The sequence below is a fragment of the Apis mellifera genome, linkage group LG6 (assembly GCF_003254395.2).
Source record: "Apis mellifera strain DH4 linkage group LG6, Amel_HAv3.1, whole genome shotgun sequence".
Taxonomy (NCBI): Eukaryota; Metazoa; Arthropoda; class Insecta; order Hymenoptera; family Apidae; genus Apis; species Apis mellifera.
The window spans coordinates 7,475,681-7,498,781 of NC_037643.1; the positions used below are offsets into that span (position 1 = coordinate 7,475,681).

At 33.4% G+C, this 23,101-nt stretch overlaps 1 protein-coding gene across 10 annotated transcripts in view; it reads right to left on the reverse strand.

Moving 5' to 3' along the window:
* Positions 1 to 23,101, reverse strand: part of LOC100577517 — a 193,184-nt gene that overhangs the window by 36,268 nt on the left and 133,815 nt on the right. For 5 of the 10 annotated variants that reach the window (XR_003304871.1, XM_026441305.1, XM_026441306.1 and 2 more), the window contains 5 exons: positions 22,526 to 22,534; positions 19,377 to 19,454; positions 12,839 to 13,058; positions 7,560 to 7,680; positions 237 to 343 (listed from right to left, as the gene is read on the reverse strand). Coding sequence is in view for 9 of the 10 variants with exons in the window: in XM_026441305.1 (XP_026297090.1) it covers positions 237 to 343; positions 7,560 to 7,680; positions 12,839 to 13,058; positions 19,377 to 19,454; positions 22,526 to 22,534 (535 nt within the window). In the remaining variant the exon portion in view is untranslated. The remainder of the gene's footprint in view (positions 1 to 236; positions 344 to 7,559; positions 7,681 to 12,838; positions 13,059 to 19,376; positions 19,455 to 22,525; positions 22,535 to 23,101) is intronic. The other 5 variants (XM_026441310.1, XM_026441308.1, XM_026441311.1 and 2 more) reach the window with 4 other exon arrangements.

Genomic DNA, 23,101 nt, shown 5'->3' on the forward strand with positions numbered 1-23,101 from the left:
GTATGTAGGAGGAAATAATAATAGTAACAGTAATAATAATAATAATAATAATAATAATAATAATACATCGAGGCACACACAGGTGAGATAACACCGCACAATTATATGTATCATGATAAGAAGAGAAAATGTATTAATGTAATCGAGCGCTGCACGTTTCATCGTTTCGTTGAACGGAGATGGGGAGGGGTGCATAACCGGTCATGGCCGGCGGGCACAACGAGCTGGCCACAAACCTGTAATGGCGATCTTCGCGGACCACTTGCTGGTACCGTCTAGAACCGACTGCTTCACCGCCGTCATGTGACCCGTATGTGCTTCCTCGTCGACCCCGAAGACTGACCTAAACTCCGACGAGACTTTCTTTCACATGAGCTGTGCCAATGGCCTAGATCTCGTCCTACCTGTGCTCCACTCTATTCTCATTGCCATTTCCCCCCCCGTTCTCTTTCTCCCTTCTTTTCCGCGAGACACTCGTTTCTTTAACCCTTCTCTACCCCTTTTTCTACCTCTCTCGTTCTCTCCCTCTCTCTCTTTGTCTATTTTCCTTTTTTCCCCAAGTGTTTTCTTCAAGCGGTTTTCATCAAGCGTCACGTGTAACGAGCAATTGCATCGCAGAATAGTCCATCGCGTTAAAGGTAAATGGGCTAATTTCTTTCCTCGCTTAATTCTTTCTCTTTCTTGAATTTTTTGAATCTTTTTGTTAAATTTTATTTCAAGCTGTTTTTTTTTTGATGATGATTTATGAGAATTTATATCATTCTCTGCAACTGAAAATTCTTTTATTTTCTTCAGTTTCTATTGTTTTTTTTCTCTTTTCGTTACATTATTTGTTAAATATCGCGCGTTACACGTGACGCTTTCCCTTTCACACGATGATTTCCCAGATTCTTTTTTCTTACGTGTATGATTCATTCGAAAGCGATCGAATTTATAAATCCACGATGCCAATCCAACTTCACGAACGAATATTTTTCGTGGAAATGGAATATTTTCGGTGAGCACTTCGGTCCACTTGTAATCAACGCCATCGATCAATCCGTTAACGAGGTCGTTGATTGTTCCATGGCGCCGTAACTATAAACTATCCTCCATCTATTTTCGATCTTTCGAGAATCATACTTGGCGGAGTCATATCGTCCTCCTCCGTTATAATATTCTATCTACCACTTTTTCACCATCTCTTATTTTTATTAACGCAAATTATTTAGATCTCTCTGAACGAAGCATTTTCAATTTTACTTCGAAGATAATATATTTCAACGAATAAAGTGAAGTCAGATAAGGGAGAACCATACTGCTTTTCCATAATTAAAATATTTGCAGAATATAAAGTTTTATCCTTTTTCTTATTTATCCCATTCCACGAAACAGATAAAACTTTGCTAAAAAAATAAAATATACTTTGAAAAATTTTTCGATCAATATTTTTAAGAATTTATCACTTGTGGGAAAAACAATTCAATTAATTTTAAATCGCATAAATGTTAAACTATTTAATCAAGATGAAGAGAAATAGAATTTTAAACATTTCTGAATATTTAAAAAAAAATAAAATAAAATAAAAGAACACTTTAACCAAGGAGGACGTAGACTCCATTGTCGGGACACACGGGAGAAACGGCTGAAAATTTTTTTCCTTTTTTTTTTTTTTCTTTTCCTCCCCCCATTCAGAGAAGACGAGACCCGGCCTTGTGCATGATACCGAGGTTTTCGGTTCGTTTCACACTTTCATCCTCGCATCTTTTTACCCTGGCTCACAATCGCCATTGCTTTGCCACCCTTTTTAACGTTAAGGACACATTCAAAGAGATCGGTATCTTACTGTGCCGTTACTGGAATGTCACTGCTGGATACGGCCGCCTTCGATTCCGTTTTCCACGTTACTTTGTATAAAGTTTTAGAGATACTGTCGTTCCGACGTGTCGTAGCTGAATGGAATCGCGTAAAATGAAGGAAAATTTGGCTGTGAAAGTACAACGTATGAAATTTAGAGCGTGTATATGTATTTAATTGGAATTTTTTTAACTTTGAATTTTATTTGTATTTATTTCGAGTTTTACTTTCCCGCAAGATTGAATTTACGTGATATCAATACATGAAATATATGTCTGATATGATATGATTGAAGAAAAAAAATTCTTTATTTGAATATTAATCGTAACGTATGTTGAAGGATCCTTTTAAAAACTTTTCATTAACATTATTGATAGCTTTTTTTTTACTATATAATATTTCTGACAGATTTTTAATATCACTGTAATTTTAGAAAGAAAAAATATAGACGAGCTTGTTCGTATATTTTCGTTTATAAATAAATATTTCTCTTCGAACAACCGTAATTTTGATTTATAAAAAAGTATTCTCTATATATATATATAAAACAAATTTCAAAACTTTCGATAAAAATATCATTCATTCATTTATTCATTTTTATTACACTGGGATATTTCATATTTTTTCAAAGATCAAAACGAAGGGACAAAAATATTAATAGGAGACGTGACGTTTCACTTATTTCCACTTATTTCCACGATTGAGGCAGCTGTTTCATTAATTAACAACCGGATGGAAAACGTCTGGAAAAGGAAACAAGTATATCGCCGGCCGAGATACGAATGAATTATCGATCGATGGACCCGATCGATCGGCCCTCGATCGACCAACACACGAAAGCTGCATCAATTAACCCCCTCCCCCTATCTCCATTAATTTATACACACCCCCGATCGCTTTACCAGCTTTTATCGAGGTTTTAGATCTCGTTTCGAAATTTCGATATTTTAACCTGGCGTGGTTGAAAGAACGTGGAGATCATCGAGATGATGATGCTCGAATGAATAATAATCGAACTGGAGTAGAATCGGTGGTAATCTCGCGGAAGTGAAGTTTGTCGAAAGAGAAGGTAAAAAAAAATATATCTTCCATCGAATCAAAGATTTTAAAAAGAACTGGATGCTTGATTAATTCTCTATTCCAAAAGAGATGATCCCTTCGTTTTATCCTTGAAAAATTTCCTTTTTTTCCTATAATAAGGATAAAAAAAAAAGTAGATTTTATCCGTTTAATTATTTCCTTCTAGTTTGATTTGTAAAATAATTTTTTCAGGATACGTTATATAGAAAGACGAAGAGTAATTTCTGTAAACGAGAGACGAAAGTAAATATGGCTTAAATAACAACAAATATTCAAGCTAATTAAATATTGAATTATACAACATCCGTCCATAATCGTAATTTCAATAATTTCATCAAACAATCCGTCCATCGATCTCACTCCAAACATAATATAAAATATAACAACAGCGACATCAGTCAAGAGATAAATATATAAATATATATGAAGAAATATAATTTTTCTAGTTCCAAAAAAAAAAAAAAAACTAATCTAAAATAAATCTAACACAAACATCGGACCGGCCGTGCTTGTATATAATGGATACCTGGATCGATTAACTAATTCATCCTGGTATTGTCTCATTACGGGATCCCGACTAATGAGCTGCGGATCATCGATAATAGCTGTTTGGAAGGCAGCTGCATCGCTGATTAATTTCCCAATGTGTGAAGGCGCGACCAGGAAAGCCATCCTTTGGCGGCCGATTATCACGCGTGCCGTGGAGAATTATCGCCACGATCAATCGTGTCGAATTGTTTGCGTTTGTTTGCAGAAAGTTTAGAGGGGGGAGAGGGGAAAGGAGAGGGACAGGGAGAGAAGTGGACGCGAGTTTTAGCCCACTTTCTACACTTTGGAATACGCGGCGGTTGTTGTCCAACGACAATTTTGCACCCGGAAATTGCAATTTCGACCGACCGTCGATTACTTAATAACTGATAATGAGTCCCGATCCCGATGGCCGATAATCGATGGATTAGGATTCGTGGAATTGTGATTGGCGTGATAAGCAATGGATAATATGGAAGCGCATTAGATTTCGGAATATTATTAGATAATTATTAAATATTGAATCTTCGTTTATTTCGATTCGATCTCTGGTGTCTTGGAAATATAATTGAAACGTAATACGATCCTGATTATCGCATCCTAAATAATTATGTAAAATATTTCTTTCGTGAAGAATATTTTCGTAATAATTCAACGAAATTTATCATTTATCCGATTCCTGATTTATTAAGCGTTTTTAATTTATATCATATCCAACTTAATGCGAATTTCCGATATCTGCACAAATATTTGAAAAATATCGAGGAGACTTTTATCGAAGACCGTTATCGAAACATCAAAATAAATATATTATCCCTATTTCTCTTTCGAATAAATGTTCTGCAAATGTCGTATCGGCTTTGACGTTCGACATATTAGTCACGAAGAATAAAATGTATGGCGCAGACTGACAATTGTAGAGACACTACGTATATATACGAGTGACAGTGATTATATTTAAAATTGACGAGGATCATTTTCACGAGGGTGAATTCTTCCCTTCTTATAAAAACAAATGCATAAGAAAGACAAAGAATCTGATCCTTCAAAATGTCCGATCTTTACGTGTACATATTTCTCGCGAGAAATATTCTCGACATTTTTCGATGAAGCGAAGCCATGCATTCTGCACGGAAGAAACGTAAGATTGCGTCGTTTTACACACGTGTCACACAAGTTTTCCCCCGGAAGATGAATATATCGCCAAGGAACTAATCTGTATTCGTACAGAAACAAACGTTCGCGACACCGAGGGGGCGGAAACGAAGATGGAACAACTTCTCATCCGTGATTAAAATATCGCGTGAAATATTTTTACATACACTGAATGAATCCTCGATATCGATAAATCAAGATTTTGTACATTTTAAATCTAAATCTGTGCGGAATAAAGTCTAAAGTTAATTCTACTCGCAATATTCTCCAGGAACGTAATAAAGAAAACGATGGACGGGTTAAATTAAACCCGATTTTAATACACTTTTGACAGGAAAATCGATGTTAGAGGTTTGTGAAAATTTTGATATATTTAAAAAGAAAAGAAAAGATTTGGACAAGTGGATTAAAAGAAGAAGAAAATTTATGGGAATATCGTTGATGAAAAAAGATTGATCGAAAAGAATTAATTTTTAAGGGATTGAAAGAAATATATTTTGAGAGAAAATTAAGCATCTCTCGATACTGTTGATTTTCTTCGATACGAATTTTAAAAAAAGAAAAAATGCTACGAATGGTATTAAAACACTTATGAATAATGCAACAGTTATGAATATTGTTCGGAGGCTTTCTTTGATTTTTCCAAGTGTATTGTTATACATTTTAATGTTCCCTGATGAACGAGACTTAACGAGTTTCGCAACTCGTTGACCGCAAATGCTTTCTCAACTTTATCGATTGTGGAAAAGCTTGTTCCTACTACGAACGCTTGAATCATTATGTCCAGGCTTCATAATTCAACATACGTTATTGTTTACTTTACCAAGTAAAGTTTCCTTACAGATAATAGAGATATCGTGCTGTTGAGATTATAGAATTAGCAAAGTAATTTTCAAAATATTTACATCAATCATATCAAAATCATGTGATCATATTTATCGTTTGGACAAAGTTATAAACCTTCCGATTGATATTTATATATTTGAGATTATATATTTTCCATCGTATTTTATCAAATAATAAAATTTTTAGAACTACCAAGTGTTTAATTTTGATCGAGAATTCTTCCATCATCTCTGTTCACATCTTTGAACAGAGGATCTTTCATTTGAGGACATCCATCTATTTATCTGATCTCAAACAGACGTTGTCACTGTAATTCCGCGTCAATATCGGGCTGAATATAAATTATGATCTCGGTAATGGAGTGTTAAGCCGCTTGCTTGAATCTCAAGAAGCATGAATAACGAGGTGATAATTTCTTAGAATCGTCTTCTTATAATTTATTTGTTGAATATATATCTCAATATATAATGTAACAAATAAAGTATAGATTTCTTTTTTGTTATTACAAAAAAAGTCGATCTAAATGAAACAGCTGATCTGAATCCAAATTCCATTATTATATCTTTCTTTTCAATTTTCAATTTTGCAAAAATCATCTATAATTAAGAAACTCGCGAATAATTTATCTTTGTTCATTCTTGTTAATATCAATATCCATTTTTTCAAAACTTATCTATAAATAAAACCTGTAATTAAAGAATGTATCTATCTTCATGTCCAATTTCTAATAATCAACTATAATCATCATCATTATCAACAAATCTCAAACTTCTATTTTTCTTTCACAAAATTTCCTCCTCCCACTCCAACCAATCTGTACTTTTACTCAACTCATCATCCCCTCCTTCTTTCCATCTCCAACCCCGTCCAAAGAACTAAGTTCTCCAATTGTTTCACCCGACAACTCAACAAGCATGGCCGAGTTCTTGCAAGCATAATTCTTCCCCGTTTCGTAACCGTGGCGTGGGACAAAAGCATATTAGTTACAGTTCTTCATTTCGAAAAACTGGGGAGAGAGAGAATATTTTTAATTCCACCCTTCTCCCGTGGACGAGACGTTTCCACGAAAAAGAAAAGAAAAGAAAAAAAAATAACGTCGCCTGTCGCGTAAACCAGTCAGCAAAACGGTCTAAGGTTCGCTTTCGTGGCTCTTTCGTATTGTACGACTAACCTAAATTCACCTGTTTTTCACTGTCGCTGCACATTCTGAATACCCGCCTATTTGCCCGAAAATTTGCTACGTTCCACGATAACTGGACTCTTCCCCCTCCTCTCTCCATGTAAATGAGGAGAGAGGGGAAAAAAAAGAAGAAGAAAAAAAAAATAAAGTTTCGAAGCTAGAGAGAAGCGTTTTTTGAAAACTTCGCTCCACCATTTTACTCGGGGAATTACAATTTGCGCGAATTTTAGGCTCGTGGAGTAATACCGTGTTTTTTTTCCTCGTTTTGCGGTCTTTGTATCGGAATTTCGTGTAACAAGTTGCTCGAATTTTGAGGGAAGGGAGGAAAGAGGGGAAGGGAGGAAAGAGGGGAAGGGAATTTGTCGTTGAATCGTGTTTGGAATTGCGTCCAAGTGTTTTTCAATCCTTCAATGAATTTTTGAAAACAAGATGATCCATTTATAAGTAATTTTCCCGATTTGAAAATTTCTCGTTTAAGCTTCGAATTTTAATCATGGAATTTCGTCCCTTCATAATTTTATGATTCGATCGATCGATTCCCAAATTGTATTCAGGGAAAATTTGAAATTTAATTTGCAAGAGTCATCGCTTTTCGATTATTTTGGTTAAATTTTCAAAAAGATAATCAGGATTCGAAGGCGGTTATATTATGGAGCAGTGACCACAAATTCGACACAAATCCGTTTATAACGTAGTTTCGAACGAAGTGAAAATTAAGAATTGTTAATATTGTGAATATTCCAGTTTCGGCAAAAGCAATGGCGACGATCCAGCCATGCTGGATGGATCGATCGATTGTTTTTCTCTCTCCTGATCACTCGTTCCTTGCCATCGACCGACACTGTGCTTTTTTTTTTTTCTGTTAACTATGCTGCGACAAAATGAAAAAAAAGGAGAAGAAAAGGGAAGGATATATATGCCAAGAAGAACTCACCGGATCAGCTCGAAGATCTCGGGCTTTTCTCGCTCCCTCTGCTTCATTCTCTCCTTCATCGCCGTGATGATGCTGTTCGCCTTATCCTCGGCACCGTGCTTCGAGCTTTTCTCGGCCGCCCCTGAAAAATGAAAAACTCATGAATGAGCATTTCTGTAAAAATTGTCTCTAATATTGCTTATATTTTGTTTCGAAGTAAATTGAAACAAGTGTACGAAATGTGTGGTTGAAAATCGTGCGTGGACAAGTTTGCTTCGTTTTTTCTTTTTGGAAATTTATTTTTGAATAAATAAGGAGAGTCTTTTTGCCCTTCGATACTCTTTGTGTATTACGATAATTTAAAAATTCTTGTCACCTGAAATTTCAAGTTTTGTTATTATTAAACGTGTGAATGGAAGTTTATGAATTTAATTTTCTCGAAAATGAAGCTCTGAACGAAAGCTAAAAAGAAAATTTATTCCATATTTTTCCTTATTTTTTCATAAGAATGTTATCTCGTCTATTGTGTATATAACAACTGTTTTTCATTGATTCAATGAAAGTTTCTCTCAATAGAGGGGAAAAGTAATTAAATGATAAACAAAAATCCATGAATTACGTAATTATTTTTAATCTAGTTGATCTACACAGATATATTCTCTTGTTGCATAACTGATCTACGAACGGAATATATCAACGTAATCTGATTTAATCATCTAGTTGGTGTAGGCCAGTAACTAATTCACCGTGAACACATTGTTGCGTTTGGATTAAAGTGGTATTAAAATATTATATTTTAAACATATTTTCATTGCAGATAAATAACCTATACTTCATTCGACAAATTTAAAAATATATGTTAATTCTCTCCGAGTATCCGAAGTTAAATTTATGCCACAATAAAATTGAAATATAAATTGCACGTAATTTAAACTGTAATTATTATTGTGTATAAATAAATAATTTATTATATCGTATTTAATTTATATCTCTGCATATTCTACTTATAATCTTAGATACTTAGATAAGACAACGATTTTGAAGTAAAATCTTGCAAAAAGATCTTATCATCCGTGAATGAATGATTTATTTGCGAAAAAGATACATTTGTTTGAAATTTTTTTAAATTGTAATTCATACTGCAATCAATAATCTTTTTTAAGTTCATCAATTAATTTTCTATATAAGCATTCTCGTATACAATATGTTCACAAAATGACAATTATCATCGAAAATATATATTTATTATCCCAATCTTTTATAAATCTATTATTATTCTCCAATAAAATAAAATGATAACGTTCTCGTTAACTTCTCCTCCGCGATCTTTCTTTCATCATTTCGCATCACAAGGTTTCCAAGCACGCACTCTTGAAAAAAAAAAAAGAAAAAACCTTCCACGAGATGCACACACGTGTCGAAACGCAACAGTCGCGTGTTTCGTCGGCCGGAAGACTCGAGGAGCGTTAATTTTCCGGTGAAGAAGCTCGTTTCATCCATCCTGCCCTCACCCAGACCGGAAATTACGCGTGTTGATCGTTCAGCAGCAAAGGCAGAGGAGCGAAAAATCGATTTCTCCCGAAAAATGAACGGTGGCAGCCACGAAAATGGACAACACCTTTGGGAATTCGTGACGTTTCACGATGAATCGTCTGGAAGGGGGATGAAAGAAGGAAAAAAAAAAAAAAAAGAATATCTGAATATTTCATCGATAATATCGGTTTTTACACGAATGGAAAATCGATAGTCCCGAATTTGTTGCGCCGCGAAAAATATTGGAAAAATTCCATTTGTTGGAAAAATGTTTGGGAAATCTAGGAATAGGAATCGCTGGATGCGAATGATGAAGTTAACGATGAAAAAAAAAAACAAAAAAACAAAAATAGTGAGTTTTTTTTGATTGGTTTTTGTTGTTTTAATTATTAAAATTACGAGTACAAATGGTAGATCATTTCAAGATATCATATATTAAAAAAAATATTCACTGATATTGAAAAAAGTGAAGATGATTTTGATTTCGAAAGTGATTAATTTTTGATTTTATTCTCGAATTATTTCATCAAAGATTTCATTTTCCATTTCGCATATTCATAAAATTATAACATTTTCAAACGTGCATACGTAGAATGTAGAATTATATTTGTAAGGAAAAAAAAAAAAAAAAAAAAAGAAGAAAATTCAGAAAGGAATGTTTAACATTTATTTCGTCAACTGTCAAAATTAATTATTAAGCTCTAACAATCCTGAGAAAAAGTGGAATGAGAAATGTTGAATCACTTTTAAATTGTTTTTCATATGAAAAATTATTCCAAGCAAGAGTTATATGAAGGAAAGCGTTGAATGTAAAAATTAATTTTATGCTTTTTAATTGAGATTTTTTCTTTAATAGATGAAAAAGAAAATAAATTGTTAATAACGTATCATTACATATATTTATATTTAACCTTTTGTCTTTAATTTACTTTTATTACTAGTATTATTAACAAAATTTCAATTTAGAATCTACATTCTACGTCAAACAATATGACATTATTATTTACATCATTAATAATCAAATATCACTATTGCTGTATCATCAATAGATTGTTTCAATATATTGATCAACAAAGGATTAAGACAGAACTTAGAACTTTCATCCTGTTTCATAACTCTTGTTTACGAACGATAATTCATTATTCTCTATAGATTTATATTCAACTTATCTCTGGTTAATTGTCGAGATACTCGACAAATAATTATACAAGACTAATTTAATCTCTGTCGAATATTAGTAATTTTCTAGTACGTTCGAATAATTAAAAGCTAAATTCAGTTGATAATAACTTGACAAGAGAGCACGTAGGATTCCATTGCAAAATCATTATCAATTTTCACGTAGCCGCATTTTCCACGTGCGGATGCGTTTGACAGACTCGTAAAGCTCCAACCCCGCGTATGAATAATTTACATGAAATTTTAATTAAAATATTTAATTTTCATGCACGTTCTCGCGATCTGATTAATAGTTTACTTCATGGCAAATTTAAAATATCGATATGCAATTAATTGCTAGTTGTTTTAATGATAATATACATGAGATAATAGACAAGCAGTGGCCAATCAATGAAATGGAAAAATAATTCGATCGACAAATTTTCTGTTTCTCTAAGGTAAATCTTTTTGTTTTAAAATTTTAATTAAAGTTTTTCATATTTATACAACTATTCTTTCAACTGATTATTTTTAATTTTGTTAAATTCATTTTTGAATAAAAATCTTATAGAATTTCTTCACTTTTATAATCCCCATTTTATCTATCCTTTCATTATAGAAAAAGAAAATGATATAAATTCTTCATCAAATTCTTTACTATTGTACATAATAGAATCTAATAAAAAAAAATTGGATATAAAAAGATTATATTCTTATCTCTTTCCTGTGACAAATAAGATTTCTTTATTTGTTAATTATACAAGACTAAATAAAATTTTAAATTAAAATAAATACATATAAAAAAATAGAAAGAATATTATAGATGAAGAGAATAATCTCATTCCTATCTATCTTTTTGATCAATCAACTTGTTCATAGATTTCTTCTATCAAACTATTAAATTATTAATCAAATTAATATTAGACACATGTATTTTTTTATTTTACTTTATCTCATTCTCTGCCCATCTCCAAACTATTAATCCTATCATAAAAATTGTGCGTATCAAAAAAAAGTCTTCTCATTTTTTTTACATAAACAAAACATTTTGAGCCAAATTGTCAGCAACCAAATACACATTCCCCTCCCTATCAACGATTCTATTGCTCCAAAATGAACACTCGAAGCCATCTACTACTACTCTCATTCTCATCCACGAAATCAACATCGCGATTCCCGAATTTCCGCATGAATTCCCTTCTCCTCCTTCACAATTTGTACGTCTTTGTCTAGTTCCACGCGCCTCCACGTCGATGGAAATCTCGCAATCAACTCGATCGTGGAAAATTCTCGAGAGGCAAATCTCTCGAGAAAATTCTCTCCCTTACTTATCGCCAGATCCAGAGAATTTCGAAAATATTCAATTCGGTTGCGAAAGTTGAGAATAAAATAATACCAGCACCGAATTTTTTTTTATTAAATACATAAATTTTTCAAGCATTGTAAATAAAGTTACAATACTTTCAAAGTGTGTGTCGATTAAAATAGAATATCATTATTATAATTCGTTCTTTTTTATCATTGAACGATTCTGTAACGAGAGAAGTTCTCCAATTTTTTTTTACATTTAGAATAATTTAAACGTGTATACATCACGACAAGAAGTTTTTGAAGAAATTAAAATATATTTGTTATTAAATTAATTTTAATCTCGAAATTTTAATGCCCAATTCTATCGCCAGAGATCAATTGGAAAGATATTCTCTCTTTCTTTCTCTCTCTCCTCGTGATTCCTTCCGTTTTTCGCCTCACCTCTCGTTAATCGTATCAACAGTTCTCGCTTCTGGTAATTAAGTTCGCAATGGAGGCGGAGGAGCACGATGTAATTTTACCACCGCTTCCTCCAACGAGTTTAATGTCGCGACAGTTTTGTTTCGTGTGCAGATTCCAATTTATTTTATCGTTACCAGTTTAATTGGAGTTAATGGCGTTTTGTGTTACAACTCGGACGGACTCGTTTCATCCATCGGAGCGTGCAGCGTGGAAATGATGAAACTGGACGCGAGGAAGTAATTTCTTTTTTATTAAATTTGGAAAATTGATTTAGTTACAAAGCATCGTACTTTCTAATTTTTTGTCAGAGTTTTTTTGCTGATAAATATTCGATAAATTTAAGAAATTCTTTTCCTTGGAAATCAATTCGTTGCTATCGAGAAATGTTTCGTTATAAATTTATGTTATACACAATTTCATTCTGAATTCTCTCTCCTAAAAATAATATTCCATCTCAATTTACTTTAACTGCTTGAAAATACAATTAATAGAATTGCACGTAGTTTAATAATCCGTCTAAATCATAAATTCACGGATAATCTAATCCATTATCGTCCAAATTTATCGTACAATATCCCGTTTGTTTAAAGATATTTCAACAGGTTATAAAGTATATATAAATCATACAGTATATTCATTAAAAAAAGATCAACTTTATAATATCCTTATGCATTCGTTTCCAACGTAATTGATAACTAAATTCCCTCTATTTTTTTATAAATTATATCAACATATAAAAATGTCGACACTTAGTAACAGAATGTGTTAAAATTCAATAAACATCGGAATATCGCGCACGATCAATGAAAAAAATAAATATAAAATAAATTACTCACGTTGCAAGCAATCCGCATTCAGCAGGTCCTTGCACTTCTCGTGGCACTTGACACCGCACTCCGTGCACCGCACCCCTTGTCGGGCGATACCCCAAAGAAGGCCCTCGCACTCGTAGCAGTAGGTAGGCGACGTGGCAGTCCATGTGACGAATTTGTGAGGCGTGGTCGAGGAGATCGGGTAGATCATCGCCTGCAGCGTTTTCTTGTACACGTGCATCTTCTGCGGGGTGCAGTATCGTTGCACAGGCAAGTTAGTACAAACGCAACGAAGTGAATCTCGGATCGGGGGAAGGTGGGATATATACTCTTCATTTGCAAGGATCATTCTAACGATCGACTCTCCACTCGCTTCGCTGCTCCTTCGAAATTCGATGGTATTTCTTTTTTTGGAGGAGTGATGACGAGAATTTTTCTAGATGTACTCCCCTTTTGGTAGATTTTAAATATTATCGTTAGAAATTTTTCTAGAAGAAGGATTTCAAATGTTTTTATTTAATAAAATAATAAAATACGTAGAATTATTCTTTCTTTTTTGTATTATATTTAAGGAAATAGAGCATTATAAAAGATATTTTATAGCGATCTAAAGTTCAAAATGAATCGTTCTTCTTTTTTCATATACAATAAAAACTGCTACTAAATATTTAATAAATTCCTCTACAAGAAAAAAAAATAAAAGCTCTCGTTCCTTCTGAATAGATTATCCGAAGAAATTATTTTTCTCGAAGAAAATCAAAATCAATTCTCCATCGATTTTCGTCGGAGCAAAGGTCGAAGGCCTCGTGACCAATCGACGAAGAGAGCGCAAACAGACACGGGTTCGAAACGGGTTCCCAAAAACTATCCCAATATTCTTTCCTCTTGTATCGAACTCGATACAACCCCTCCCCTCCCTGCAATGCTCCCAAAATTCAATAACAAACAAACGAACAAAAAAAAAAAACCACTTCATCCACTTTCATCCTATAGTTTTTCGAAACCGTGTCCACGCAACACTCTCTTCCACTATCTCACAATCATCCCTATTATTCCTATTCGTTCCTCCTATCGTGAACTCACCTTTCGTGTGAAACTCTTGCTTCGTTCTCATGCAAGATCAAAGGTATACAAAAATATATATATATATATATATATACTCACTCACTATATATATACACACGTATGTATACATATATATACTGTATGCATGTGTGTGTTTACTGTGAAATCGGTGTCATTCATTCGAAACGTCACGCTACCTCTCTCGTACATAATTACGCGGACAATCATAACGTGCCAGAGGGGAATTGGTGTGCCTGGCGAGACCTAATTACATACGCAATCCTGTGTACACGGATTAAACAAAAGGGGGTTGGGGGGTAGGGTGGTGAGGTGGAATTTCCACGGGGTTGTTGTCGTTGTACGGTTTGGTTTGGCTTTTTTGGAATGTTCATCACAAGTCAAGTTGCGTTCCAAGATTCTCAAGAGGATTCTCTTCTACTGCTCGCTCGAAAATGTACGATGCGTTGTTCATGCATCTTTGTCCTTTCGAATTTCTCACGCTCTAACTCAAGAAAGGAAAGGGAAGGGGTGGCGCAAGCCGTATCGAGGGGGGCTTTTTTCTTCTTCTTCTTTTTTCTTTTTTTTTTTTACGTGTTTTTCAACGCCGCGCTCGATCAAATTTGCGCTGCCTGTGATCGTATTGTATTGTATTGGGCGAATAATGCACGTTGCGTATATTTCACGAAGGAAAGAGTGTACTTGCGGGTGTACATATTTGTTGTCATCAAAGAAGATGAGTAGAGAGGGAGATATGTTTGATTTTGCTTCACTTGGAACGGATAATTGTTTGCAGAGATCTTCATTTTGTAAAGGAGATGGTTGTAATGGTAATAGTTATACCATGCACTTCGCGCAATGGAATAATTGTATCTGTATTCCTTTCAATTAATAACGAATTCGCACGTCTCTTTATTATTTAGAAATCTATCGTATTTTCTCTCTGTAATTTTTAGTAAAATTGTAACGTTTGAGATTGTGGAGATAATTTTTTTCAACGATTCTCCGAAGGATTTCACACGAAACGGAATTATCATTGATTTTTTACTTATCATTTTGACTTTTGAATTAATTCGAAAGAATAATATAAAATCGATGCACGTCGCGCGGCAAATGGAATTCGGCACGTGATTCAAATATTTCGAAGAAGCCCCACTGCGGCGGGAAGTAACTCCCTGCTTTTCTTTTTCGGAAAAATGAATTTCATATTTGACGTGCACAGGCAACGCACACACAGATCGATCTTCCTAAAATTCGCGCAGTGATAGGAGCGCTTTGCTACAAGGAGAACACAGGATCTATATCTCTTTCGTGTCTTCGTAAGGGGTAATAAAACGGGCTCGAGGATACTCGAACCCTTCTCGTCCTTCTCTGCACGATTTCTATCTTTCTCTCTTCGTCTTCGACACTTTCTCGTCGGTCGGATGATCGACGGACGAGAAAAATGTTTACTGGCCAAAGGTTTCTCTTGCGCCGAAAGAAAAAAGGAAAAACACAACGACAAAGTTTTTCCTATCGATTCGATACGAATGTAATCCTTTGGCTTCGTTTCCAACTCGCTTTTCTTTTTTTTCCTTTTTCCACCAAGAGTTCGAGAGAAAGAGAGAGAGAGAGAGAAAGAGATGGAGGGTGAGCACGTTCTCTAGATGTCGTATTACTATTGGAAACGCTCTGCAAGGGGGTGTAAAAAAGCATCGATGCGCTAAAAAGCACTATAAAGGTAATAATGTCGTGAGCTCAGGATGTTCCACATATTCGTTCCACGTCCGTTTTTTTTTCTTTTTTTGCTTCGACCATTTCGATGGAGTTTTTTTCGAAATCTTGGGAATCTGAATCGTTATTTTCGAAACTCGATGGAAAATGAAATTTTTATCTAAGATTACATCGATTGTTCGGCTATTCTTATTTCGGAAAATGCCGTCACGTTGTTTCATTTATATATATATATATACATCTCTTTAAATTCAGATTCTCCCATGATCTTTTAACTCTTATTTTTAATTGATTTTCATAGACACAATGGAATTCTGTCAATTTGTATAACACACAGATAGATTTTGAGTAAGTGAAATTTTGAAACTTTAAATTTTACACTTTTCAGAAATAAACTTTGATACATCAAATAATCGAACAAATTTTTTGATGCACGTAATAAATAAGATACTTTCTTACGCACATTTAATTAATTTATCCAACTGGATTGGACGAACGGAATAATTCGACTTTATTAAACGATCAAATATTTCCAATTCTTATCCAATGATTTTGCCCATCGATGAAAAGTAGTTTGATCACAGAGGAATTCGTCATCGAACCATTTCGAAAATCACGAATGGATATCGGCGTTTGCAAAGAGGACGAACACGAGGAACATCCGACACCCGTGACTGAGGAATCGGACTCTCCTAGCTCTATCCTAATTTATACTCGGTTTACATGACCATTGTAGCATCTCATATCCGCGAGTAACCTACACGTGACCCACATACATATACACACATCGCGATGATACCGCACGTTTCGACCGCTACGTTTGGCTATGCTCGCGACGAGTGTGTACAAATACTTATTATGCAGATATGCGATATACTCGAGAAACGTTCACCCTAGCCGCTAAAGAGAGACAGAAAGAGATAGAAAGAAAGATAGATAGAAAGAAAGAGAAAGGAAGAGAAAAACGATCTCGTCTAGATTCGCTACGAATTTTTGCTTTTTCTCGCAGAACGTGTTTCAGAACAGAATGGAAAAAAAAAGAAAGAAAGAAATAAATAGAAAGAGATAGAGACAGAAAAGATAGATAGACAGAGAGAAAGAGAAGATAGAAGTAAAGCAAAGAAATAGAGAAAGGAAGAAAGAAAGAAAAAGAAAGAGAGAGAGAGAAAGAGAGAGACAGGTTGGGCCACACTTACGTGAAAGAAAATAGCGCGGAAATGAGGATAAAATGCAGCATAGTTCATGTGAAAAGAAAAAAAAGTTATCAGAAAAATAATTATAGTTTAGTTTTAGCTTCGTCGGCAAGCTATCGTCGCTGGATATAACGCTAGGATATATTTATTTTGTTTATTATTTCGTTATCGCTTAAATTTTATGATGACGCGTTTCTTAATATGTTTTTTATGGGCGTTTGATTACAAACAATCGTGAATTTTCGCCTATTATTCATCGTTATTACAATAATAACTCGTTGTTTTTCGATCAAAAACGAAATTCGCGCCATTCGACGCCTTTTTCGATATACGATTCTTAGAATCGCTGGATCCTTCGGCTAATGACGTTTTCCTGTGAATGTGAATCTTGCTTCTTAAAATTCCGACGATAAAGCGTCTTTCGAGATTACTACGTAATTTTTATTTAACCTTTTTTCTCTCTTCTTGCTCGCCGGGAAGATCGAAACTTTATTCCGCTTGAAATTATTTTTATGCATTTCTATACGACACACGGCTCGTTTTAATTATAATAAAAGCGCTTAATTATTTTTCAGAGTGACGAAGATATGAAAAAGTGAATTTCTTTTATAGATTCTTTCTCTTTTTCTCTTTTTTTTTATTTGTTAAGAAAAGAGAATAAATTTTTGCCAGAGATATTGTTTAATTGCGCGACCAAGTTATTACGATTTGCTTTCAGGATTTAACGAGTTGGATAATATGCGTTTTTCGTATCTTTGAGAGAATTTTAAATATAAAAATATTGAGCTTTATTCAAGATATTATTGTTTGGTTAATCCGTATTAAAATTTTCTAATAGAATTATGAGATATTTATATATATTAAAAATGAATTAAATGTTTCATCTTTTATATCTTCGTCAGACCAAAAAATAATAAAATTTGTACAGGTTGTTTTTTAAGTATGGAGATTATTCTTAATATTTAGTTGAAGAAAATTTGTTTTAAAATGAACATTTTATTTTCATTTATAAATTAAATAATAAGATTATAATAATTTACGATAATATTTGAAATATGTGTGCTACAAAATACGAACAATCATTTAAAAAATTCTCTCTTAAAATTGGAAAAAATAATTAATAAAAAAAAAAAAAAAGAATACGAATGCAAAAGTAAAACCATATCAATTTTTCTCCAGTCTAATGATGAAATATTTTATTGAAGCTCAAACTTCAAGAATATCTTATACCTTTCCATATATTTTCTTGCAAATTCAATTTTTCTCTTTCTTCTCCGAAGCTTATCAAAATTTTAAAAATTATTCCAAGTTATTCTCATTTTTATTCACATTTGTATCAATTTAAATAGTTAATCAGTTAATACAAAAAACGTGATTTTATTTTTTTTTAATTTTTTTTCTAAATATCGTGAAATATTCTTCCTTTTCTTTCTAACTCTGCAATCCGTTCTAAAACCATAAAAATAAAAACTCACAATTCCATACAATTTGAAAGAAAATATACCCTTCCTTTCAACTTTTCCAATCACTTCAATCTTTTCTCCAAACTTGAAAAAACAATCTGTGCAATTTATAACCCGCATCTTCGCGTTATCTAACGATCTTCGATAACGCATCAAGGTCGCCTATCGTCCTCACGCGATCCTCCTCCAATCAATGTCGAGGGGACTTCTCGTCGTTTTTCTTTCTTTTTATTTTTTATTATTTATTATTATTATTATTATTATTTTTTACGACACTCGACGACACGATTTTCACGAATTTCATCGCGTTCCAACGTGCTATTCCACGAATGATCCACGCTAAGATTGACTATCAAGATTCTTCTAAACGAGCTTCATTCGCGGATATTAAAAAAAAATTCCCCGACCAGCAAGCTTTAATTTCACTTCGCCTCCTCGACTCCCGACGTTTGCGCGGGAAACGCTTCCTTCATTTCGAAACAAATCTAAACATTCCAGGAATATTCGATGCCCTGGATTCTTTCCTCTCGATCGCGTTGGCAATCTAAGTTTTTTGCCTGGATAATCATATTTCGTGTTTGTGTGCGAGCGTGCGTGCGTGTCGCATGAAAAACGTTTCTATTATATCATATATTTTCATTTGTATATTCATCGAAACGATAAATTTTCTAATTTCAGAATATTTTGTGAATAAATAAATAAGGAATCGATATTAGAAAATTGTAAAAAAAATAAGGAACTGAGATCGATCGATCGAGCAAAAACTTATCCTCATCCCGACAAGGATTCGATCAATTTTTCATTCTTTTTTCATCTATTTCTTTTCCCCTTCTTATTTGCATTTATTCAAAAAAAAATAACGTGTTTCGCAAACGTCTAACGTTTAACAAAAATAAATTACAACGATATGAAAGAAAATTCTTTTAATCTCGATCCCGAGAAAGTGAATCACGTTTTTCACGCGAAGAACATATTTATTATAATTTCAGAAATTACGATCGATTATAAAATAATTCGAATTAATTCTCGCAGTTATGTATAAAACGATTGTTGTAGATTATTTTATATAGGAAACGCGATAGATGACGATGATGGCTGAAAAAGATATAAAGTTAAAGGACGAATTCTTACCAGCTCCTCGTCGTTCAAGGTCGCTCTTGGCACCGCCGAGGTTAGACCAGCCGCGTTCCTCTTGGTCGCCGCCATTGTCTGAGAAAATAGATAGAGAATTAATTCTCGTCTGATTCATAAGAGACGACTATCATCCGGTCTATCTATTGTGTAGACAGAGATAAAGAGCGAGGAAGAGATGAGAATGAACGAATTAGGAAAAGAAAATAAGAACGATGAAGAATATAAATGAGAGTGAGATTGAAGGGGAAAAAAATGATAAACGTGAATATATATATATATATATATATATATTTGCACAAAGAGAGTATATATAATAAAAAAGATACAGATCGGTTCTCTTTTATTCGATTTTCACTGAACGATTAAAGAAAAGAAAAGAAAAGAAAAGAAAAGAAAAGAAAGGAAAAGAAAAATGATAAATAGATGGAATAAATCGTACGTATATAAACGTGACACCGAGAATTACATTTGGCATAGATCTTTCTTGTTCCATTGATATCTTGTGTGTACAATAATAAATTATACGCGTTGTTGATACGTAATTGCGTGTAATGGAACATTGAAAAAAGAAAGAAAGAAAAAAAAAAAGATTTATAGAGAAACGTCATCATGCCAAATATATTATTGAGATATTTGCGTTATTATTTACAAATGTTATTTACAATCACGGTAAGATGTGTTTTATTTACATTGGCTTGTTTTCAAAGCCGTGCCTTCAGCATTTTTGTCGTGATCAGAGCTTCTCGATAAACTTTAGCGCGAATTTTTTAAAAAACGAACTTGAAGAGGAAGAATATTTCAATCAAGCAACCAATGGGATCAAATATTAGCAAAGAACAATATTTATTATAACAGTTTCCCGAATAAACCGAAATAACTAAATCGATCGTGAAGGGTGATATTCGATAATTCGATGATAACGAACGAGCGTGCAATTTCATTCGATAATAATAAACAAAATGGCAACATTTCATTGTATTTGCGTAACACAAAACTCGACAATATTAACTCGCATAAATAACACGAAGATCGAGAAACTCTCTGCTCGGGAACGAATTCGCAACTCGTTTTAAATCGAAACCAATGAAACACAAGTATTATCATTATTGATAAAAAAGACACTTAGAGAAATATAGCGGAAATATATATATGCTAATATAAAATCAGCCCCATAATTGAATGTATATGTATACGAAATAAAAGAAATGGAACGATATGAAGAGGATGTGTAATACAAAATATATATTTATAAAATATATACAATGAAAAAAAATATAATAAAAAGACAATGAATGAACAAATAAAAATCATAACTACGAAAAAAAAAAAGTAAAGGGAAAAAAGATATAAGAATAAAACGCAGGGGATGACGGTGAGTAAAGGCGTATAGCGAAATAGAGGTGATGAATCTCTAGAGAATCTAATCCAATTAGCATATTGGCGCCTGGTTTGGCGCACTGGTTGGCTAGATTTCAATTAAGATATTATGCACGGGGCCCCGTGCACGTTGCATGCGCTACTGTCTTGCCTCCTTTGGACAGACTGCTAATTCGGAGCAACTAATTTCGCGCCTCATCTATAATATATTCTCTCTATCGGTTTTTTCTACTTTCTCAAAAGCGTGTGTGTGTATATATATATGTATGTATATTTACAGGCATTTTATACACGGGGCACCGTGCGATCTCTCTTTTCAACCTTTCTTCGAATTGCTTATTGTGAATTATGCAAGGAATAATACTTACTTACAAATGGAAATTATTGTAATAATCGTATGTCAATATTTTTTTTTAATCGAACACAATTTTCTTGTTATCGTTTTTTCTTTTTTTTCTTTTTTGGGATAATTCGTTTTAACAGAATTATGGATCTGTTATATTTTTCTTGGATTTGGATATTTTTCTTTCTTTCTTTCTTTCTTTTTCTTTTGGTTCTTTTCTTGGAGGATTATCTGTGAGATAATATTTTGCTGTCCCTTTCTCACTTTTTGGAAATTAAATATTATTTGAGAAAGAAAAGAGATTATTAGAGAGAGAAAGGAAGAAGGGAAGAATTTATTAAGAGATGTATTCGTTTCGTATCTTCGAAACTGTTTTTTTTTTGAAAGATTTAAAAACTTTTTACTCGTCTAACTATTAAGAAATTAAGAGATCCTTGTTTCGCGTATATTAAACAGATTTGTATGTTCAATAGAGATATATCGTATCTTTTTATAATATTTCTTGTAAGAATTTTCAATTTCACAAATGTTCGCAATGAGATTTTGATTTCTAATATTAATGTAACGCGTGGATTATTCAGCTTGGACATCTATGAATATGTTTATAGATTTAATACACGTTTAAAACAACGATCTCCACAAACACAAACGTGTCATATTATTTATAACCCACTAATCACTAATATCTGCTCTACCCATACATGCGATCATCGTGGCGAACATTCTTTACGCGTGCGGGTACACAGAAGATTAAAAAAAAATAAAATCGACGATCCAATGTCTCGACAACATCCTCGAGCAGCATCATCGATCCAAAACTCTTCTCTTGCTACTTTTCAATCGATCAAAAAGCAGCACAATTTGAGAAGAATTTTCTTGTTCGAGACATAAATACACGAGCAAATTGAAGTACAGAACGATTAAAAAGAAATTTTTTGGTCGCGAGCAACGCTTTCCTTTTGCACGAAACTACGCCATTCTCTCTCTGTTAAAAATTACCGTATTTATAATATAATTATATCGCAGGACCAGCGTGTAAAATTACTTTTATCCTTTCCTTAGGTTAGAGAATCTTCCTGCGAGTGATCAAACGAATAGTCAATGCAGCGAAGTGGCGGTCGTCATAAAGCGTTGCTCGTGCGTTTAAAAAACGAATGATCAGAAATAAGGAAATAAACGAGAAGGAGAAGGCAAGCGAGTTATATAATAAAGTATCGCAGATGCGAACAAAAAGTAAAATCGAGCAAAAATCAAAGGTGAGAAAATAATGGAGAAAAATAAAGACAAAGAAAGACAGAGAGAAAGAGAAAGAAAGAGAGTGGAAAAAAAAAGTGCAATATCAATGCATACAAGCTGAAGCATGCGCTACGTACGGCGAAACAAGCCTTTTTATTTAAACTTCGTTAAGGAGGCATTTAATTAGTACCTTCAAGACCTGGAGGTAGAGTTTTTGAGATTTTTTGAGAGGTTTTTTTCAGTGAGTGGTTTTGTTTTTTTCAGGTGTTCAGGTGGATACAACAACGGGCGCCACAGAGAACAAACAAAGAAAAATGGCATTATATGCCGGTTAGTACGTGTATCAATTGCACCATCTTTCTAATTAATTTTTCTTTTTTTTCTCTTCTAATACCTCGTACGTTATGGATAACAGATACATTTAGAGATTAGAAAGAGAGAGAGAGGAGTGGAATAACATGGCGTATCGATCTTTCCATCGAGATGGATAAGATAACCTTTCTCTGGAAAACTGGATCGATTCTTTATTCCCCTTGTTCACATAAAAAATGCAATCTAATATGCAAATATTAGTAGCGTGATTTTTATTCAAAAATCAACACTTCCAAGATTTATTATTACTCCATCTCGTTGGAACTTGAAAATCTAAAATTGCTGGATCCGAGTCACTACATCCCTCCACCCGTAATTTCCTCTTCAGAATATATCGAGAATTGCGTTTAATAAAAGTGAACATCGCACTGCTTGAAAAGAAATCCTGTCCCGG